The sequence below is a fragment of the Spea bombifrons genome, chromosome 5, assembly GCF_027358695.1.
Source record: "Spea bombifrons isolate aSpeBom1 chromosome 5, aSpeBom1.2.pri, whole genome shotgun sequence".
Taxonomy (NCBI): domain Eukaryota; kingdom Metazoa; phylum Chordata; class Amphibia; order Anura; family Pelobatidae; genus Spea; species Spea bombifrons.
Genome location: NC_071091.1, coordinates 9,717,960 through 9,736,659, shown reverse-complemented (window position 1 = coordinate 9,736,659; position 18,700 = coordinate 9,717,960). Strand labels below are relative to the sequence as shown.

The window sequence follows — 18,700 nt, the reverse complement described above, 5'->3', positions numbered from 1 at the left end:
ATCACACTGTGCAATCAGGACATTATCAGATTAAAATAATAATTAACAAAACTACATACATTTTTAAAGCAGCTTTCGGAATCATTGCTACTTATGATTTGCAAACCCCTTGAAAAATGTGAATTTACTTAGAATGTCTGGGCCGCTTTATCAAGGCCATGAGACTTTAATCTAGATTTAGCAGCTAGAAGTAAACAACTTGCAAGATATTAGAAAAGCTGAATCAGCAATAGATAAAGTAAAACCCCAGAGCTCTTCGCCTACCTTTTCCATGTACTGCGAGCAGTTTGACTCTTGTAATAAATTTGAAGCTTCTTGCTTGTAATACTCCCCCGTTTCAGCCAGAAAAGGCCACTCAAAAATTTCTTGATAAAACTGAATTATAAGAAACATTGAATTAAAAATACGCAGACAGTGTGCGTTACGAAGAGAGAAGCCACAACCTGCGCGCCCGCACAAGCGTACGCAGAATAAAAAGCCAGCAATCGCATACCTTTAAGGGAAATTTTTTCTTATACTGTTCAACATGAACAAAGGAGTTAATAACCCCGTGGATTACTTTTTGATTTGGGTCTTCCCCACAGCGATCACTGAAAGACAAAGCGATCAGGGAGAAAGCGTTAAGGTCATATATATATATCATCGGCCTAAACCATGAAGTAGATAAGAGGAGGGTATGAATTCCACCCAAGTATTCATTTTAGATTAATCTCTCAAAGCAGAGAGCTTAAATTAAAACCTCAGACTATTGCTGAACTACAACTCCCACCATCCTCAGCCAGCGTTAGACTGAGCAGAGGAGGGCTGACAATAATGGCAGTTAATAGTTCAGTGACAGATCCCTCTTAGCCGGCGCTGACCGTTCTAAAATGAAATTTGGTTCCAGAATAGCAGAGAGAGAATTTAGAATCCTGGAGTAGGGTGTTCAAGGAACAAGGTATATGGCATTGGATGTTTTATACTGTAAATTGGGACATGAACTGAGAATTTCATGTAACCCATAAGAAAAGGAATAAATAATAAAAGATATGTTTAAAAGTCCTAAAAGTACTATAGGAGGCTATTTTACTTATTTACCACACTCATTAACATTAAACTTCTTTACATTACATCTAATAACCATACCAAAGATCTGACAAATATTATGTACATATAGTACCACCCAGCATAAACACACATACATATATATATATATATATATATATATATATATATATATATATATATATATATATATATATATATATATATATATATATATATATATATATATATATAAATAAAAAACCTCACCTTTTAATTTCTCTGAGAAGCATTCTAAGGAGGGTCTCTTGAAGAGGTTCAATCATTAATTTCCTCCACATATCTAGTGCTAACTGCAATGAAGAAACGACAGTACATCGAGTATAAGGCCGACGCGCTTAATATAATCAAGTATTAATATTACCAAACCTCAGTAGTTTTACTCAACTCAACGACCCCAGCCGTAACATTAAGCCAAATTACATTAGATATTGTTAGTATGTTACATTGAGGTTCAAAATCATTTATTAATACTATCTTAGGACCAGGTAAGTAATGGTTTTGGCATTGGGTATTCTGACCCAATTGCAAAATAACAGAAGAAAATGTACCAGTAAAAAGGAGTCAGGTGAATTCTGGATACACCTTAAAAGCTGCAGAACTATTAACACCAATTTAATATTATATGATGGGCTACGTTAGCCCTCCTTGCATCCGGAGCAGGATGGGGCTGCCCACTGAACAACAACAACATATATAATAACCATTATCTGGAACACAAGAAAACGTCAAGAACATTTAATGGCGGACTGGGACGGAGTTACTCACCTCTCCTATCTCCATAAGGGGTTCGTTCATATCCACTCCACCGTAGCCATACTGCAGGTCAGCCTCGGTCAGCTTGTTCTTTTTAATAAACTGTGTGTTCAGATACCTGATAAGAGCAATAAGTAGAGGTCTCATTAATCCACTGACACCACGTTCTAATCCAGGGCCTTCTCCCAAACCACCTTTCACTGGATTTTTTTATTTTTTTTATTTTTTTAAGCAGAAACAGACCTATGATGCTCGTTTTTAAATGGTGTGTTTGGGCTCAGTGCTCATTAAAAGGGACAGTTCAGGGTCCCTGACACCCCTACTACAGAATGACACATATCAATATACTCCGATTAACCATGACCCTTTGTGAATGATTTAATACGCAGAAAAAAAAAAAAACACTTCCCGGATACAGAAGTTATTTATATCCATGCTGCAAAATCTTGATTGTTTCTCCATGACCTGCAATTTCTTGCCACTTATTGGCTGCTTAAGCTGTCAATCAGCGGCAGGAAAGTACTTCCATTGCGATCAATGGGAGTATGTACTGTCACTGATTGACAGCTTAAGTATTTCTCATTGAAATCAATGGGGAATGAGCACAGGGGTCTGAACAAACCTCTCCATGCAGTGTTCAGCAGAACCAGTACTGTGTAGGACTAGGGGTAAGTATAGGGAGATGCACTTCCGGCAGGGCATTTAGCTGGGGAAGCTGGTGAAAGGGGCAAATACATTTGGGGGGCATTCTGCATTCCCCCATGCATTTGCAAAAGGGACCAGACAAAAGTTAAGTGACCACGCAGCCATTATATCCATTAAAGTGCATGTAATGGCTGGAGTGTCCCTTTAAACATTGTTGGCTTTGTATAGAACGTTACACCATAGGGACACCCTATTGATCAAATTCATTTCCGAAACAGCGTTTTGCAGCAAAACACACAGCGCACTAAAATAAACCATTACGGAACAGCTTAAACATTTAAAATGTCTTTTCACACAAAATGAACTTTAGCGTGGAGGACGTTGCCAATACCTGTATAAGCAGTCCATATAATCGGCTCCTCTGCTGTACTCCTCCCAGTATCTGTGGTACATGACCAAAACCTGCTCTGCCGACTCAAAGACTTTCTAAGGAAAAACAACATCACATACATCACATACATATACCCCGATAACTTTACACCACGGTTACAAATTCCAGTCTCAAACACTACTGATCTACTAGAAAGGTGCATTGCAAAAAAAGAGAACTCCCAACAAACGGTAATATATTACAGTAAATATCAGATTAAAAACATTTTCAAAAAAAATTATCTAATGTTTTCTAGATTTTGCAAAATATCAAGTTTTCAGGCAACTCCATATCAGCCACATGTATGTGTTCTATCTGTTTTCTTAGGCACGAATGTCACCCAAAATAGCACATGACTGACAATGACATCCTCCAGGTCTGCAGATAAAGGGAGTTTATTTAAGCAAAATGAGATAAAACTAGGATTTCAGCAAAGCTGCCCTATATAACTGTATACAGAGCTGGGGGTTACATTACTGCATACAGAGCTGGGGGTTACATTACTGCATACAGAGCTGGGAGTTATGTGCAAAGAGGAAAACATCCAACTTAAACAATTAAAGTGTTTGGGAAATGTCCCACCGTGGCCCATCATTTGCTGGTTTCTCCATATAAATCTATAACGGCCGACGCAGCACTTAGAGGACATGGGCTCTTACCTTGTGTAATTGTTGCACATGGTTTTCTAGGAAGATTTTTGTCTCTGTGTAGAGTCTTTCTCCAAGAGGCTCTGGGTAGGCAACACAAAGCGCGTAAATATCTCTGAGCAGCTATTAAGGATTTTACGATGAAGGATATTTGTGTGCTACTCTGGTATATTCTGGGCTAGATCTGCGGGTCTGAGGGAGGGGGCAGGAGCCACAAAAACTGCCCCAATCGGTGTCTGCCAGTACTTAAAGGGACGATTTTCCAACTGCCCCAATCACACACACAGCATGCGGTAATCAGCCCACCCATACCCCTGCTCTCACCAGTAATGATGGTGGGTCAAGACAAGGACAGGGCCCAAGGTAAATACAGTGAACGTATACATGCGTATATTGAAATATATGAATATTACCTCTGATTAGAGGTAAAAGGAAACCCCCCCCTAACACCCATAAACAGCAAGCATTATCCAGACACTCCACGATATCCAGATCTTAATATCCTAAATGTCATAGGATATTAACGGATGATGACACGTGGGTAGATGTGATGTTTGCTACATTGTTCTCCCAGTAAAATTACGCCTGAAACATTTACATTTCCATCACTCTTATATTACAGGTAATTACACCAGCATTTCCACTGTCTCTTATCATATTTCTTCATTATCTTGAACAATGATGCTTTTCTCTCCTTGTAGCTTCGCGTTTACACGAATGATAAAGTTCTATTTCCATTCAAAGTACGGGATTAAGGAGGTTCTCATCGCTGTAGCTGCCGCTGATATCATTATCCCTAAATGATGCAGTTAAAGCAGTTTGTGACACTGATACACAGAGGGAAAAAAAATCATTGCCTGTAAAATCCTCATTCACATAAAATCTAGATTAAATTAATATTCTGTGTCGCATAAAACGTCTAAATTCATTGACTTTTAAAATCAAGATTAAAGGGACGGCCGTGCCGGCTGCACAGACTGCCAAATCCAGCTGCAAGGGGGAAGCATAAGGTGAGCGCACAGATAATCAGGACGCAGGAACCAGGCGGGTAACTGAGTCGCATGTCTGCTTCAAAACAGGGAAAGTAAGGGGCTACAGCTGCCCCTTTAACCCCTTAACGACAATCCCCGTACATGTACGGGGTTGCCGTGCAACGGGTTAACGACAATGCCCGTACATGTACGGGCTGCCGTTAAATAGCTGCATCGCCGCGATCGCGGCGTTTTCGCCGCGATCGGCGGCTTTGCAGCATCCACGGAAGCCTCCCAAGTGAGGCTGACCGTGGATCCGGGGAGGGCAGCCCTCGGCAGCCCTCCCCGGAAGAAAAATGGCCGCCGCCGCACCGATCATGAAAGATCGCGGCGGCGCCCGGCTAAAACAGCTTAGGAAGCGATCTGAATCGCTTCCTAAGCATAAATGGTGTTACTGACATGCCTCGATATCGAGGCATGCCAGCAACACTACCCCCCTACCCCGATCGCCTTGTGATTGCTCCGAAGAGCAACCACAAGTGCCATCCTGTGAATGACGTTGCCGTCATTCACAGAATGGCATCAACAATAGAAATTAGTTCATAGAGGGTCTATCCAGACCCTCTTGTGAACTCTCGAGCTCCCCCTGCAGGTTGAATGCAGGTACTGCATCCAACCATGCAAGGTCAATGGAGCCCAGCTCACTAATGAATGATTAGTAAAAAAAAAAAAAAAAAAAATTAAAAAAAAATTTAAATTTTTTTTTTAAAAAAAATAAAAATAATATGGTAACATATAAAAATCTCCACTGTCACCAAAAAAAAAAAAAAAAAATTAATAAGCAAGTCCTAAAATTCTTTATCTTTATAAAAATTCCAGCATGGAAAGAGTTAAAATATTGGCATTACAAATGCCCATAGGGTGTCTAGTATTAAAAAATATTTGAGTTGATGGGGTAAATTGAATTGGCCGGGTTCAAAGGTGTCCCAAATATGGGACATGGGGGCAGTAGGATCAGATGTCTAAATGGCCAAAAAATACACACCTCACAAAGGCGGCCTTTTACCTCCCAAATAACCCAACAAACCCATGCATGTGGGGTATCACTGCGCTCAGGAGATGTTACTGAACACATATTGGGGTGTTGTTTGACAGGGACATATACCAGGAGCGATAAATTTATACCTGAAGTACAACGTGTGTGAAAAAAATACAAAAAAAATTACTACCATAAAGTTTCACAAAGGCTGGTGGTAAAATTAGTGCATGGAAAGGGTTAAATTACCAGCATGTGAAATACCTTGGGGTGTCTAGTTTTTAAAAATATATGACTTGATGGGGTAAATTGCATTGGCCGGCTTCAAAGATACCCGAAATGGCACATGGGGGGAAGAATTACCAGATTTGGAAAAAAAGGTTTTGAAATAGCAAAACGCTACCTGTACTTATTGCCCCATAACATGCAGAAAAAAGCAAAAAAACATAAAAACATTGGGTATTTCTAAACTCAGGACAAATAGTAGAATCTATTTAGCAGGTTTTTTCATTCGTTTTTGCAGATGAGTAAAAGTTTTTTGTTTAAAAAGTGAGAAAAAGTAATTTTTTAACAAAAAATCCCCATATTTTATCATTTTTTTTATAGTAAATTAGATGATATGATAAAATTAATGGTATCTAAAGAAAGCCCTGTTTGTCCTGAAAAAAACAATATATAATATGTGTGGGAGCACGATATGAGAAAGAAGAAAATCACAGCTAAACAGGAACACCGAAAAATGTTAAAATAGCCATTGTCCCACAATATACTACGAGTAAAAACCCCTATTGTCCTTAAGGGGTTAAATCTACTGAATATTACGCATTCTCTGTAGATCATCAATGTCTTGGAAAGGATACGAGAATCGGTCATTCCAGGTCGCTCTTTCAACGTAATCCAACATGACAACAGCTCTGATTGTCGTTAAAAGTTTGTTCCATGTTTCATCAAAATCCACTACTCGTGGCTTCAATGACATGGTGGGGGTTCAATATTAAAACCTGCAAAAAAATGAACAAATATATTAACGATCACAAAACAACATCTGGTGTATCCCAGAAGCATCAGAACCCTTTAAAAGTCTGTATATTATATCGTTTTACACTCATCGTCATCTCTACAGCGTCTCAACTGTTTTTTGTATAGAATTCCCTCTAGCTGTCTTTGGACTACAATCCCCAACTCCTATAATGCTCAGCCAACCAGTTAGCAGAGATGGGTTTTAAGGGAGTTGCAGTCCAACTGCATTTTGTGGCCACTGTCCGGTGCCACTTAAGGACCTTTTGTGGAATATGCTAAAAACCTTGGCTTTTGTGGACCTGAGATTGGGACCTTTGAGGCAGGAAACATTTCTGATGACAGGTTCAGAGGTGTTCATTAAATCACAGGATTCCGGCTCATATCCGGACTATGTTGAGCTGCAAACAAAGTTTGTCTTCTTGGAGGAACGCTTTTGGTATATATACATAAAACTTCATCTTTCACCCCCATCTCTAAACCTCCTTCTCTAGAAAAGAGGGGTTAAGTCACCAAGCTGCAGCTTCACTCTGCATTACGAAGGGAGGACCCCGATAAGCTTAGACTTCAAGAAGAGTCTTGTTGACCTGGCGTAACGTATACTTCAATCCATCTATTTTCTTGTTTTTGCCTCTATTACCGAGCAATATATAATATAGGAGGTCACAGGGATGACGACGTTCCTTCCTATCATTATACAGACGTTGGCTAATATGCCAACTCTCTTGTAAGCTTAGGTCTTAGCGAGGAATCTCAGACAGATTCTAAGTATCTCTAGGTTGCCTCGCTACATTTTCTTTGCATCCAAGTACAAAATGTGATACGATGGCAACTTTGAATCATCCCCGTACCCCAACGAGACTTCTCCTTCAGCTGCTTAACAATGTAACATGTATAGTGTACAGAAACCCAACTAATTTCACGTTTGTTCCTAGAACCCAAATATCGAGGAAGAAAAATTCCACTTGTCTGCTGCAGTCGACGCTCCAAGCCAATACCAGACGGCTCGTTTACTAGATCATTACCTATACGCAGTATTTTATAGCAATATAAAGAAAGGTTTAGAACTCCCAGAACTTCGTTAAAAATTGGCAGAGGGGTTCATGCGTGGAAACGCTTACATCTACACATCTATTCTATTATTCTATATCTTAATATATATAGATAATATAGAGTCACGGTGTTGAGACAACACGTCAGTATTTACCACAGTAACATCAACACGATATTCTGGTAAGTGAATAAGTCTGAAGTGTGTAATATTAAAACACAGTATGTTTACAATCTGCTTCGCTTAATTATACTCATCAGTACTACGAGTCACGCTTACCCACGCGTGCCTTCTATAGAGGAGGTGAAACTCCCTTAAAAACACTCCTCTCTCTGGCCGTTACGTAGGTTATTTTGGGACTATATCAGCACAAACTGGCCAAAAACACAGACTAATGTGTTAGAAGAGATAACAGACTGAGATGCCTTAAAACAGCCCGCGTATAATGATATTTGGACTTTCCTGGAAGCTTCTGCAAAAACCGATCTGCTGTTAAACTAACTATAAGCGACCAATCAAGGAGAGGAGGGCAGGTGCATGCTGGGAAAATTGCCATCCAGAACGAATCCAATCTTTTTAAGAGTACAGCAGAGAGCTTGCGCCGCTCAGCATCGTCCGACACGTGTCAGCAGGTGCGGAGAGGATAAATATAGGATATTTGGGGAGTAGTACTAGTCACGCACAGACGGCATGACGTTACTTTAACAATAACAATGCAATAGTGCTAGCCTAGTTATTTGTAAGCTAGCCCTAGTATGCCATGCAGTATATTTGGCACCCTGGTATATAAAAGGTTAATATTTGGAATAGCATGAGATACTGACAGTCCCTGCTAGTTTTCAGCTGACCCCAGGGGACCCGTGTATTCTATACCTTATAGTTTCTGGACTCCTACATGCTATTCTCGACTGTATTTGTTGTAGTAACACCGGGGGAAAATATTGTGATTAAAAAACGAACCTTGGATCTGGCAGCTGTTTGCCAAACGGGCTCAGACATGAAATCACAGAACAAAGCGGCAAACTGGTTTATCCAACGCTGGGTTCTCAGCTCAAACTGCCATGAAGAACATTTACTTACATTTTTTTTTTTTTTTTTACATATTTAACCAATGTGTTCCCTTTAAAATAAAGTGGCAAAGGACAAACAATAAAAAACAGGCCCTCCTTACCCTTGTTTCTGTAAGTCGAATTGTTATGTTTCATATTACTTGTCATGTCCTGTTTACACATTGTGCAGCGCCACAGAATATGATGGCACTATATAAAACCCATATATAGAACGATAATAATGTTCCCCAAACTGTGGCTTAATGTTAGGATGGAACGCCGGTGGGTCTCCCCTCCTTAACAATACACCATCAACAGTGAACATGTATAAAGCATAATCTGATTATGTAGCTGTGTTTCTACAACAAAATGTCCCTCAATGTAAAGTTCAGTTTTGCTTTTTCTCAAAGTCACAATAGGGGTTATACAAAATTGTTTTGTTATCAAATACTAAAGACAGGTTCTGCTATATGGTCTTTGTTACTCATAGCAGTCCCTTCTTTCGACATTATAGACCCTAAGGACATCCCCGATCTATTCACTAAAGCTTTATTAATACTTGATTAAGAGAATTAATAGGCTATCTTATGCACATCAGTTTCATTGTTTACTTCAAGTTTATTCACTAAACAGCGAGTTGCGCTGGGCAGAGATGGATCATCTCGCTTTGTTTATTATGCATGTCTAAGGGCCAACCCCAGAAGCTGTACATAAACCATTATGAGGGGCAATCTATCTCAACGAGCGCTCCTTCATTAGCCACTGTAGTTAAAGAGCCTGCCATTGCCGCTTTCTTTTCATCAGTGGATATATGGTATTCTTTCCTTCATTGTCCGAGCCGCCCCGCTTTCCAAGCAGCTGCCTTTTGGCAGCTTTACTCACCTGTTCACCCCCCTCCCCCAATCAATCAGATCGAGCCTGAACTGTAAGCTCTTTTACACAGCAATACCATTTGTTTCTGCGAGTGACTACTTGTTGTGTCCTGTTTACCCGTTGTACAGCTCTGTGGAATATGATAGCGCTATATAAATCAATACACTTAGGTGCGCTATTGTATGAAACAAGGATAAGCACTTAGAACCCAAGCCTATCACTTCTCATGCTATAACAATGCTTTTGGCTTTAATCTAGTGACCCCGCCACACATTTTATGCAGATTCTCCCATTCCTACAATTCTGGGTAACGCAATCCCTTAGTGAATATCTATAGCGCCATGTTTATTCCTCACCAGTCAATGAATACACAGACAGCTAATGTGCCCCTCTAATAGTTTCTTCTCGAGGGTCAAGAGGTCATAAAATGAATGTCTCCAGCTTACACATAAATGACCCGAATGGCTAATTCAGAAGAGGACATCAACATTTAAGTGGATGAAGACACCTGAGTGGGCAGATTTTATGGCGATCATATAATGACAAACGCTGACCGCATCCAGCTGCATGAATGCAATAGGATTTCCTTATATAACACTCCACGGTATACGGAGGGATTATTATTCCATGCATTCGGATGGAGTCAGACGCACAATGGATCAATACTACGGGCCAAGCACATATTCAGCCCACGCGGTGACCATGAGGGTCCCTGTTTTTTGCCGTCCAGCTGAGTGTGGCTGAAAACCTCTTTAACTGATCATTTACTTGTAAAGCACCAGCAGATCACTCAGCTTCTGTCTGAACGAAGCTAACGCCATGACAGTACTATGTGGAAGACGTCCTTCGCTGTCCAGTGACAGCTTTCTGGGGTTCAGGGCGACGAGGTTGATTCTGGCAGGAGAATTATGGTTTCCACTCATTGAATACACCGTGCATTATAAAGCACTAGCTAATCTCCCTGCAAGAAGGGCTGTGCAGGCCCCGCATAATGTATAATTCAATGATGTGACTTTGAAGAACTCGCTGATTGAAATATGCTTTATTACAAGGCCATCCAAGTTATCCTTGGAGCAGAATCTCACTTGGGTTGCTCATCCGTAAGTGAAGTCAGTGAGATGGACACGCAGACTACAACTCCCATTCAGCCGCCACAGCAAGTTATCTATTAGATGAATCCGAAAGTAAAACGGATTTCTTTTATCTGGTAACAAAAAAAAAGTAACTATTCAATGACTAATTAAAAGGTTTCAACGGCTACTAAGAAAAAGCATTGATTGAGGCCATTTTAGGGCAATATTTCAAGAGTTTTATCCACATCGTTTTACAGTTTTTTACATTGTGAATACATATACACCACGCCTGGCCTGCAGACTCCTCTATAGTTACTGGTAATATATATACTTATTTTAACAGAAATAACTTTACGGCAGATGGCAGTACCCCAGTTCTTCCCACTGAGCTTACTGGTCACACTGGTCCTGAGGCGCTGAAATGTTGCGAATGAATTAGCTAGCAGGTAAGCAAATCAGGACTGGCTTCCTGGATACCTGAATGAGCAACTTTGCGGTCCTCAACTCCGTGACACGCACATCTACTACAAATCAATGCAAATAAACACAGTGGTGACATGTTTTGTTATTGGGTTATACCTCCCAGGATGATGCCCATTCTGTGTGTTTAACATGCATTACAGAGCGCCATAACGCGTTGTGCAATACATCGGGGAACGCTGCGTACAAACGATTGCCCTTCGAGGGGCTTGTTCTTTAAGTCAGCTCCTGCTTTTTGGGGGGAGGGTGGTGAGGCTAATTGTTATTGGCACATTATAAGCTTGTGAGCAAGGCCCCCGCCTGATGTGTTGTTTTTTCAGGGGTTATTCATTAAATATGGGATAGGCAATAGAGCGGCAGCATATTCAATAAGGTGTGGTTTTAACCCTCTCGCTTCAATACTGCCAAAACTAGAAGAAGCCGGCTGGGGGGGGGGGTCAGCCCTTCATAACGTTTAGTGAAGCCAAGGAGCTGAACGCTCCCTTTAGTGAATAAACCCCACTAAGTTTACATTATGAAAGGCTTGCTCCAGCATGCTTCTGTACTAAGCGATTGGATTGCCCTGTTTAAAGAATATTTGAAGGGACACTACAGCCACCTTTACACGTGATAATTTGTTATGGTGTTGGTTTTGCAAAGGAACGGGAAAGATTCTGCAAAGTCCTTCCATATACATTTGGAGATGTGTTTGGCTAAACACATGTCCCTGTACACAATATACGGCAAACGCTGCGGCCAGGGGTCTTTTCAGACCCCAGTGTGCACGTGTGGCAAGCACGCCCAATGATTTCAATCAGATCGCTGAGGAAGAGGGTAGCTGTAGAAACAGTTGCAACAGGGTTGCAAGTTCTAGGTTTATTTTGAAGACTGTATATTAAAGACTACTTTAAAATGTATTCTTCTTTAATTGTGTCAGTGGCATAAAAATGTCCTTTTAACTCAACACCATTTTTTTTTTTTTTTTTTTTTTTTTTTAAACAGTCACCTTGCAGATTTAACTATGCATGACACAGGGCCAGTCTCAGGCAGAGATATTTGTTAGAGTAGCAAAGGATATTCCAAATAAGGGGGGGAGCACTCGGACAAACACCTACGAAATACAAAAGAAGCTACACCGCATTACACACCTAAAAACTTAAGTTTATCCCTAGTTTCTATGGCAACAAGGGAATAGTGTCTGCTTCCATGACAAATGATAGTTATGCATATAGTTAGGTGTTAAATTCAGCAGAGTAGGTGGAACAGCACCTTAAAGGCATCAAATAATTACAATTTGAAGCTCAAGTGCTACAATATAACATTTATTCACTTGAAAATTTAAAAAACCATAGATGTGATCTCCGGATGAACTGTGAAAGGGTTTGATCCATTACAGCATCGTTACAAACTACTTACTGGCAAATTAAGAAACAAATAGCAGAAGAAAGAAACAACACTTTAAATCCGGATTCCAAATAATAAAATATTCTTAGACAGAAGGGAGCCCAGCAATCTCCATGAAATTATATATATATATTTATACTTCAATGCATACGAAATCTGAGTGGTAGAGTTATATTTTCATATTAGGGATTTGAAAGCACCGTTTACTGTCCCTGGCAGTCCCACTAAAGAAAAATGCATATTAAAAGTACTAGAGTACTTTAATATGAATTCTTCCAAACAAGAAAAAAAACCGTTCCCAAGGTAGAAGCTGCAGCTCTGCAGATAGCCGCCTCCTCCTCGGTGGTCTGACAATGCATGGCACTGATTGTCTGCTTGAAGCATTCTGATTTCTGCGCATGCCCATGGAGGCCCGAATAGTCGGAGGTCCTGCGTCTAGCAAGTGGTTCTACTGCTCTCTTGTACCCAGAACCCTGTGGGGCCCTGTATAGGTTAAACCCCTATTACTCTGAGCCATAGCACGTCCAGGGATTCAGTGACAGGTCTATATGGGAAGCCCAGACTCGCTAGTATGGCACTGCTGTGACGTTTTAACGGCCAACTCTCCTGGTGCCCTTATCAGTCCGTAATATCAAGACATACCAATTCTAAAATAATAATAAAATATAATTAAATAGGGAAAAAACTCAAATTCCCCATTTCCGTATATGTTTGCTCAGTGTAATAGATTACGTTATCCAAAGAAAATAATCAGCACGTCCCCACTGGTGCTTCACGACAGCCAGACATCTAATCAGGGTCACCAACCGGAAATAGAACAGCTCAGAAAAAAATAGCATATCTGCGTCTGCTAGGAAATGGTCCAATAAAGCTAAATACACGCAAGCCCCGTACCACGGGGATACTTAATATTCCGCAACACGGAACATATAACATCTCCTAAAAACAAAGAATTATTGTATTCACAAATACAGAGCAAAACTTCTATTCATCACTCGTTCGGGTAAAGATTCATCTATTTAACCCATTTTATCTTTCTTTTAACCTCCTTAAAAACTGCGGCCATCATATACCGTATGATAAGTGCAGTCTAATACGGGGGGGGGGGAGACACAATAGGTACAAATACACTCGGGAAGGAGGATCCTGCCCTGCAGAGCTTACAGTCTAAGTTGCAGTAGGGAGTGAGCGGAAATAGGGATATAATCGGGGGAGGAGGTAAGTGCAGCACATTGATTGGCAGACAGTTGAACAAAGTTCACTTGGGGTTAAACCGCTACATGTTTAAATATCTCACTCCGTGTGAACATTATAAGAAATGTGTGTAAACATATCTAACGTATACACACATAAACACACACATAAACACACACATAAACACACACATAAACACACGCACACACCAAGGGCATAATGTTGGCTGCTCGCTTGCCATAATATTTATACATATAATTGTGACATTTGGCTCTTATCCTGCCCTCCATGTGATCCTGAGTCAGATCCTCACTTTATAAACAGGCAAAGGCCCAAACTGTCACTCCACTCTTCGTTGTACACCCCCATGTGCCCCCCCGGGACCTACCCCACAGCGGGGCAAGTGAGTGAGACGCGCCCAGGCTGGGGTGTCACTAGGTGGGTATTTGCCGGGCCCTCGCAGAGGCCTGCACGTGTGAGCATGGCCCAGAGAGGAAGGCTATGTCTGGGGCGGCTCAGAGTAGCCGGGTTCCTCCGGGGGTACAGGAAAGGTTGGAGGGGAAGGCAGTTATGAGGGGAGCTTCCCAATTCCCCACCCGCCACACAAAGAACCCATGAAGCCCCAGGAGGGGTGGGAACGGGAAAAGTCCCGGTCCGTACCTGTCACACGAGTCACTAAGTAGCCCACGGGGAGAAACCATCAGCTGTCACCGCCGCCACTCACTCAGCTGCCATTACCTGGGACGCCTTGATTCCGCATCCGAAACCGCCCGCGGAGGGGAGTCCCGGGAATACACGGGGTAAAGGCCCGCAGCAACCAGGCTCGGTCTACGACTAACGGACCATCCGCACCTACGTCACCGAGTCTGGCACCCAGAGCAGAGCCTGCTAGTTCGGCAGCCGGAAAAACGAGACCCAGCTGACCGAGTTGTAACAATATTCCCCTATCCGGCTGGTAGATGGAATGTTCCAGTGTACGGAAGCCGTCGAGTCCAGACTTTTAAAAATTTCAACTCCATTTCAGGGAGAAGCTTTAGAACATGTTTCTTGTAATAGAATATATTGGCATCTCTGCTCTGTCTCTCTACGGGTACACTGGGATTGGAAATGGTGGCTGAAATATATTTATTTTAATTTAGAACCACCCAAAACAAAGTTTACCAGAGATTAGAGCATATTGCCCTAAATTACTAAATTTAAGGTTCAGAAATACCAAAGTAATTGTATAACGTTATCTGTATGAAAGCAAATCAACATTTTAATGTCTCGTTTACTTTGAACAGCGGCTTTCAGCGCTCTTTGTTTATTTCTTCAAACTCCTTGAATCGAAGGCTATTCTCCCTGATTTTCTTGATGTGAAGATTTAAACCTTAATTAGTCCTCGGCCTTGTCTTAGACTCAGCATAGCCTTATGTCTACACCATGCACTAAAATTCCATTACTGTGTTATCCTGTACCACGTCTCCTGGGAGGCTGTTCTACTTATCTACCACTTTCTTAGTAAAGTTAAAGTACATCTAAGCATCTGACGCTCTAGTTTTAGGTCATGGCCTCTTGTTCTAACATTTCTCCTCCTTTGAAATAAACTTTTCTCCTGTTGTTTTTATGCCTTGTTGAAGGATCACGTGGTTGCGTATCGAATACAGCTTCTAGGGATTCTTGGTCCTCTTTACATATAAGTGTATTAATATCACTCCTGCCCCACACCTTTAATACATGCCCCTAACTGTGCCGTGGTATCGCTCGCTCTTCTACCCCAGGTGCATTCAGGTTGCTGCCACTCCCAACACCACCTCCCTCTCCCTACACCGAGCTTCCCAGCACCAGGCTCAGGGATCACTCCCTTCTCGCAATCCATGCGATGGGACATCATGGTGACCACGTCGGCCATGTTTTCCTGGACGCATATCGTTTTCACATATTTCTGGCCAGTAGTGTAAAGTGCTGCCCTGCAATATGTAGGACTGACTCCCTTTCATTACCTTATACATCACACATACTGCAGGGCAGCAATATACATATATATATAGCATATACATCCTGAAATAGACCGTATAACCGACTAATTATCCTAGCAGGACACAGACTTGCTCCTAAGGGTCTTCAAACTATTTAAACTCAAGGTGGGGTCAACATTGCGCAGTGAGGATTAGCGGGCCCCCCCCAGCGACAATGGCCAAAGACAAAGCTGGGGGCAGGGGTCTGTACGCACCCCAGGGAGCATGTGTGGAAAGTGCTGCCACTGATCTCAATGAGAGCACTTTCCTGCCACCGATTGCCGACTTCAAGCAATAGTCACACCAAGTACTTTCTTATACGTTATTCTATAGTGGGGGTGTCATGACATTACACTGTCCCTTTAAGATACTGCCACAGCTCGCTACTCCTCCGGGGGCTGATTCCCCTATATTTTATATAAATATCTTGACTGCTCAACTTTTAATGGGTAGTAACAAACCTGTATTTGTTTTTTTTATTATACATACAGTTGCGGTGCGTGCAGAATGAAATGGTGTTGGAGACACAGGTGCTCGCGTGTGGGCATTACTGGGAGATTTTGGTCAACGAGGGTGATGAAGACCCGGCCAGATAGAGATTGTCGGCTTGACGGCGGCAGCTGCTGCTGCAGGTCTCCTTTAACCCCTTAATGTCAAAGCCTGTACACGTACAGGCTCAAAATGCATTGTTTTCAATGGGTTTAGGGACCGCCCATTGTCCTTAAGGGGTTAAAATTCCACCGCAGTTCCGTCACATGTAGAAGTTTGGAACGGCTTTATGGTTCAAAGTTCAAAACACCGAATATTACAGAAAAACTAAGGAGAGATAAATGTCTTTTCAAAATATTACAGTTATGATGTTTTTGACAAAAATGTGTTTTAATAAAGTACATTTTTCCTGTAGTTGAACCCAAGGGTGACAATTTAGGAAATCCTCGCGCTGAATTCTTACATGTTTTAGTTATTTATAATGTATGAGATTTATAATAAAATCTGGCAGCAAAATATTCTCAATGGAGGCAAAGCAAAAGAGCACTGTCAACAAACGTAGAGAAACCTAATACAATCAAACATGGGTGTCGTGAAAAATACTTACATTTAAAGGGTTAACAAGGCATCTTGCCATAACTGTTATCTGGAATCCTGGACGGACCCTCCATGAAGTTGGTTCCATGGTTGGGCATCTTCAGAGGATGCTGGATGTCCTGTCCCGGGTGCCTTAAAATCCTGCTGGGGACCAGGCACCGGGGTCACACGGGGGGCGCAGCACCGAGCATCTTCGTAGTTACGATTTGAGAAATATGAAGATGTTCCGTGTGCCAACGGCGTGACCTCCAGGACGATAGGAAACATGGCAAGCAATAGCAATGGGTGACTAGCTGACAGGTAGGGGGTGTTTGGGACCTGTACGCTTGTAATAACATGGGGGACGTGATCACTCCAGAGTTATTAACGTACACGGTACCATAACAATGAAATATGATGTATTAAAATGTCAGTCAGGATTTAGCTGTCGGGTTTACTACCAGCTCATTAGGAGCGACGTAAAAAGTGCCCGTCTACAGTTCTGTCTTTGTGCTTTAATTCTAAACTCAGAGCTTTCGGGGAGAGACGGAATTATCACATCACCGTTTTTATAATTTTTTTCTATAGTTTGAGCAGTTCAGGGGATTGCCGAAGCCTCCTTAGGTATTTTTAAGTCCTTAAATAATAGTTGGTGGTGGTGGCAGCGAATTATTGGGGTCATGGGGTGAACAGGTTTGGGGTTAAGGTGTAGTTGCTCTGGACTCTGTGGGGAGAGCAGTAGGCCGCAGGCTTGTTTGTACCATTAACCCTTTCACGCCCACGCACCCCTTGACGACATGGTGAGAGCTGGGAGGCAGGTGGTGGATCCTCCTGTTTTTGGGGCGTCCATGACTGTGGGTTTCACACAATTTAGGCCGTGGACGCGTCAGGCGAATAATGTATGGTACAAATATATAAAGAGCCTTCGAGTAACCTATGCTGCTGGGGAATTGGTAGAAATGTCCTGTCGTTAGATTTGTCACTGTTGGCAGATGGAAACCTCCTTAACCAGGCTGTTTTTTACTTTTTTGTACCCTTTGGGACCGAGGCTGTTTTAACACTTTTGCGGTGCTCGTGTTTAGCTGTAATTTTCTCTTCTCCCATTTAGTGTACCCACACAAGTTATATGTATTGGTTTTGTTTTTTCAGGACAAGAAGGGCTTTTTTCAGATTTGAAAAAAAAAACACTTTTTCTCACTTTTATTTGAAAAATCTTTTACTCGTCCAAAAAAAGCTAATGAAAAAAACTGCTAAATAGATTCTACTATTTGTCCTGAGTTTAGAAATACCCCAAGTTTTTGTTTTTTTGCAAGTTATTGGGCAATAAGTACAAGTAGCGTTTTGATATTTCAAAATAATTTTTTTTCCAAATCTGGTCAACCTCGCTTAATTACATTACTACCAACCATGCATGGGTTTGTCTGGTGTTTTGGGGCAAAAAGGCCACATTTGGGAAACGTCGCTTTTTTCCATTGTGGTCAGTCTGTGTCTATGCCCTATCTTTGAACCTGACCACTCCAATTTACCCCATCGAGCCAGTTCTCTTGGGTATTTGAAATGCTTTTATTTTAACTCTTTCCTTGTCAAGATTTTTGGGAAGATACAGCGCAAATTTTAGCACTTGCTTATAATAAACTTCTCCGGAGCGGTCACAGAGTGTACTGGGGTGGATGCTTTGTGTTGCTGAATGCCTCGCTATCGACACCATTGAAGTTTAGGAGGCCTCCTAAATTCCTTTAAAACGGGATGCCGATCTCTGTGTTGCTGAATGCCTTGAAATCGAGGCATTACAGAAACACCGTTTTAGCGAAGAAAATTATCATAGATCACTTTCTAAGCTTGTTTAATGAAATGATGTGCCAGGCACGTCATTGGTCATTACCTGACCGTTTTTGTGTGATCTCATGCCAGGCCCCCCATTGGACGTTAAGGGGTTAATAAATGAGCGAA

The 18,700-nt window shown here is 41.6% G+C and overlaps 1 protein-coding gene across 4 annotated transcripts in view; it reads right to left on the bottom strand.

Moving 5' to 3' along the window:
* The window catches only part of CUL2 (cullin 2), a 28,306-nt gene extending 13,692 nt beyond the window's left edge, over nt 1-14,614 (bottom strand). The window contains exons 1-8 of one of the 4 annotated variants that reach the window (XM_053467156.1): nt 14,349-14,614; nt 6,429-6,569; nt 3,574-3,676; nt 2,876-2,970; nt 1,852-1,957; nt 1,294-1,376; nt 494-590; nt 265-375 (exon numbers count right to left, since the gene is read on the bottom strand). In XM_053467156.1, the coding sequence (XP_053323131.1) occupies nt 265-375; nt 494-590; nt 1,294-1,376; nt 1,852-1,957; nt 2,876-2,970; nt 3,574-3,676; nt 6,429-6,547 (714 nt within the window). In that variant the 5' untranslated portion in view covers nt 6,548-6,569; nt 14,349-14,614. Of the gene's footprint in view, nt 1-264; nt 376-493; nt 591-1,293; nt 1,377-1,851; nt 1,958-2,875; nt 2,971-3,573; nt 3,677-6,428; nt 6,570-8,138; nt 8,266-14,348 lie in introns of those variants that run through there. The other 3 variants (XM_053467157.1, XM_053467159.1, XM_053467158.1) reach the window with 3 other exon arrangements.
* Nucleotides 14,615-18,700: the final 4,086 nt, after the last annotated feature.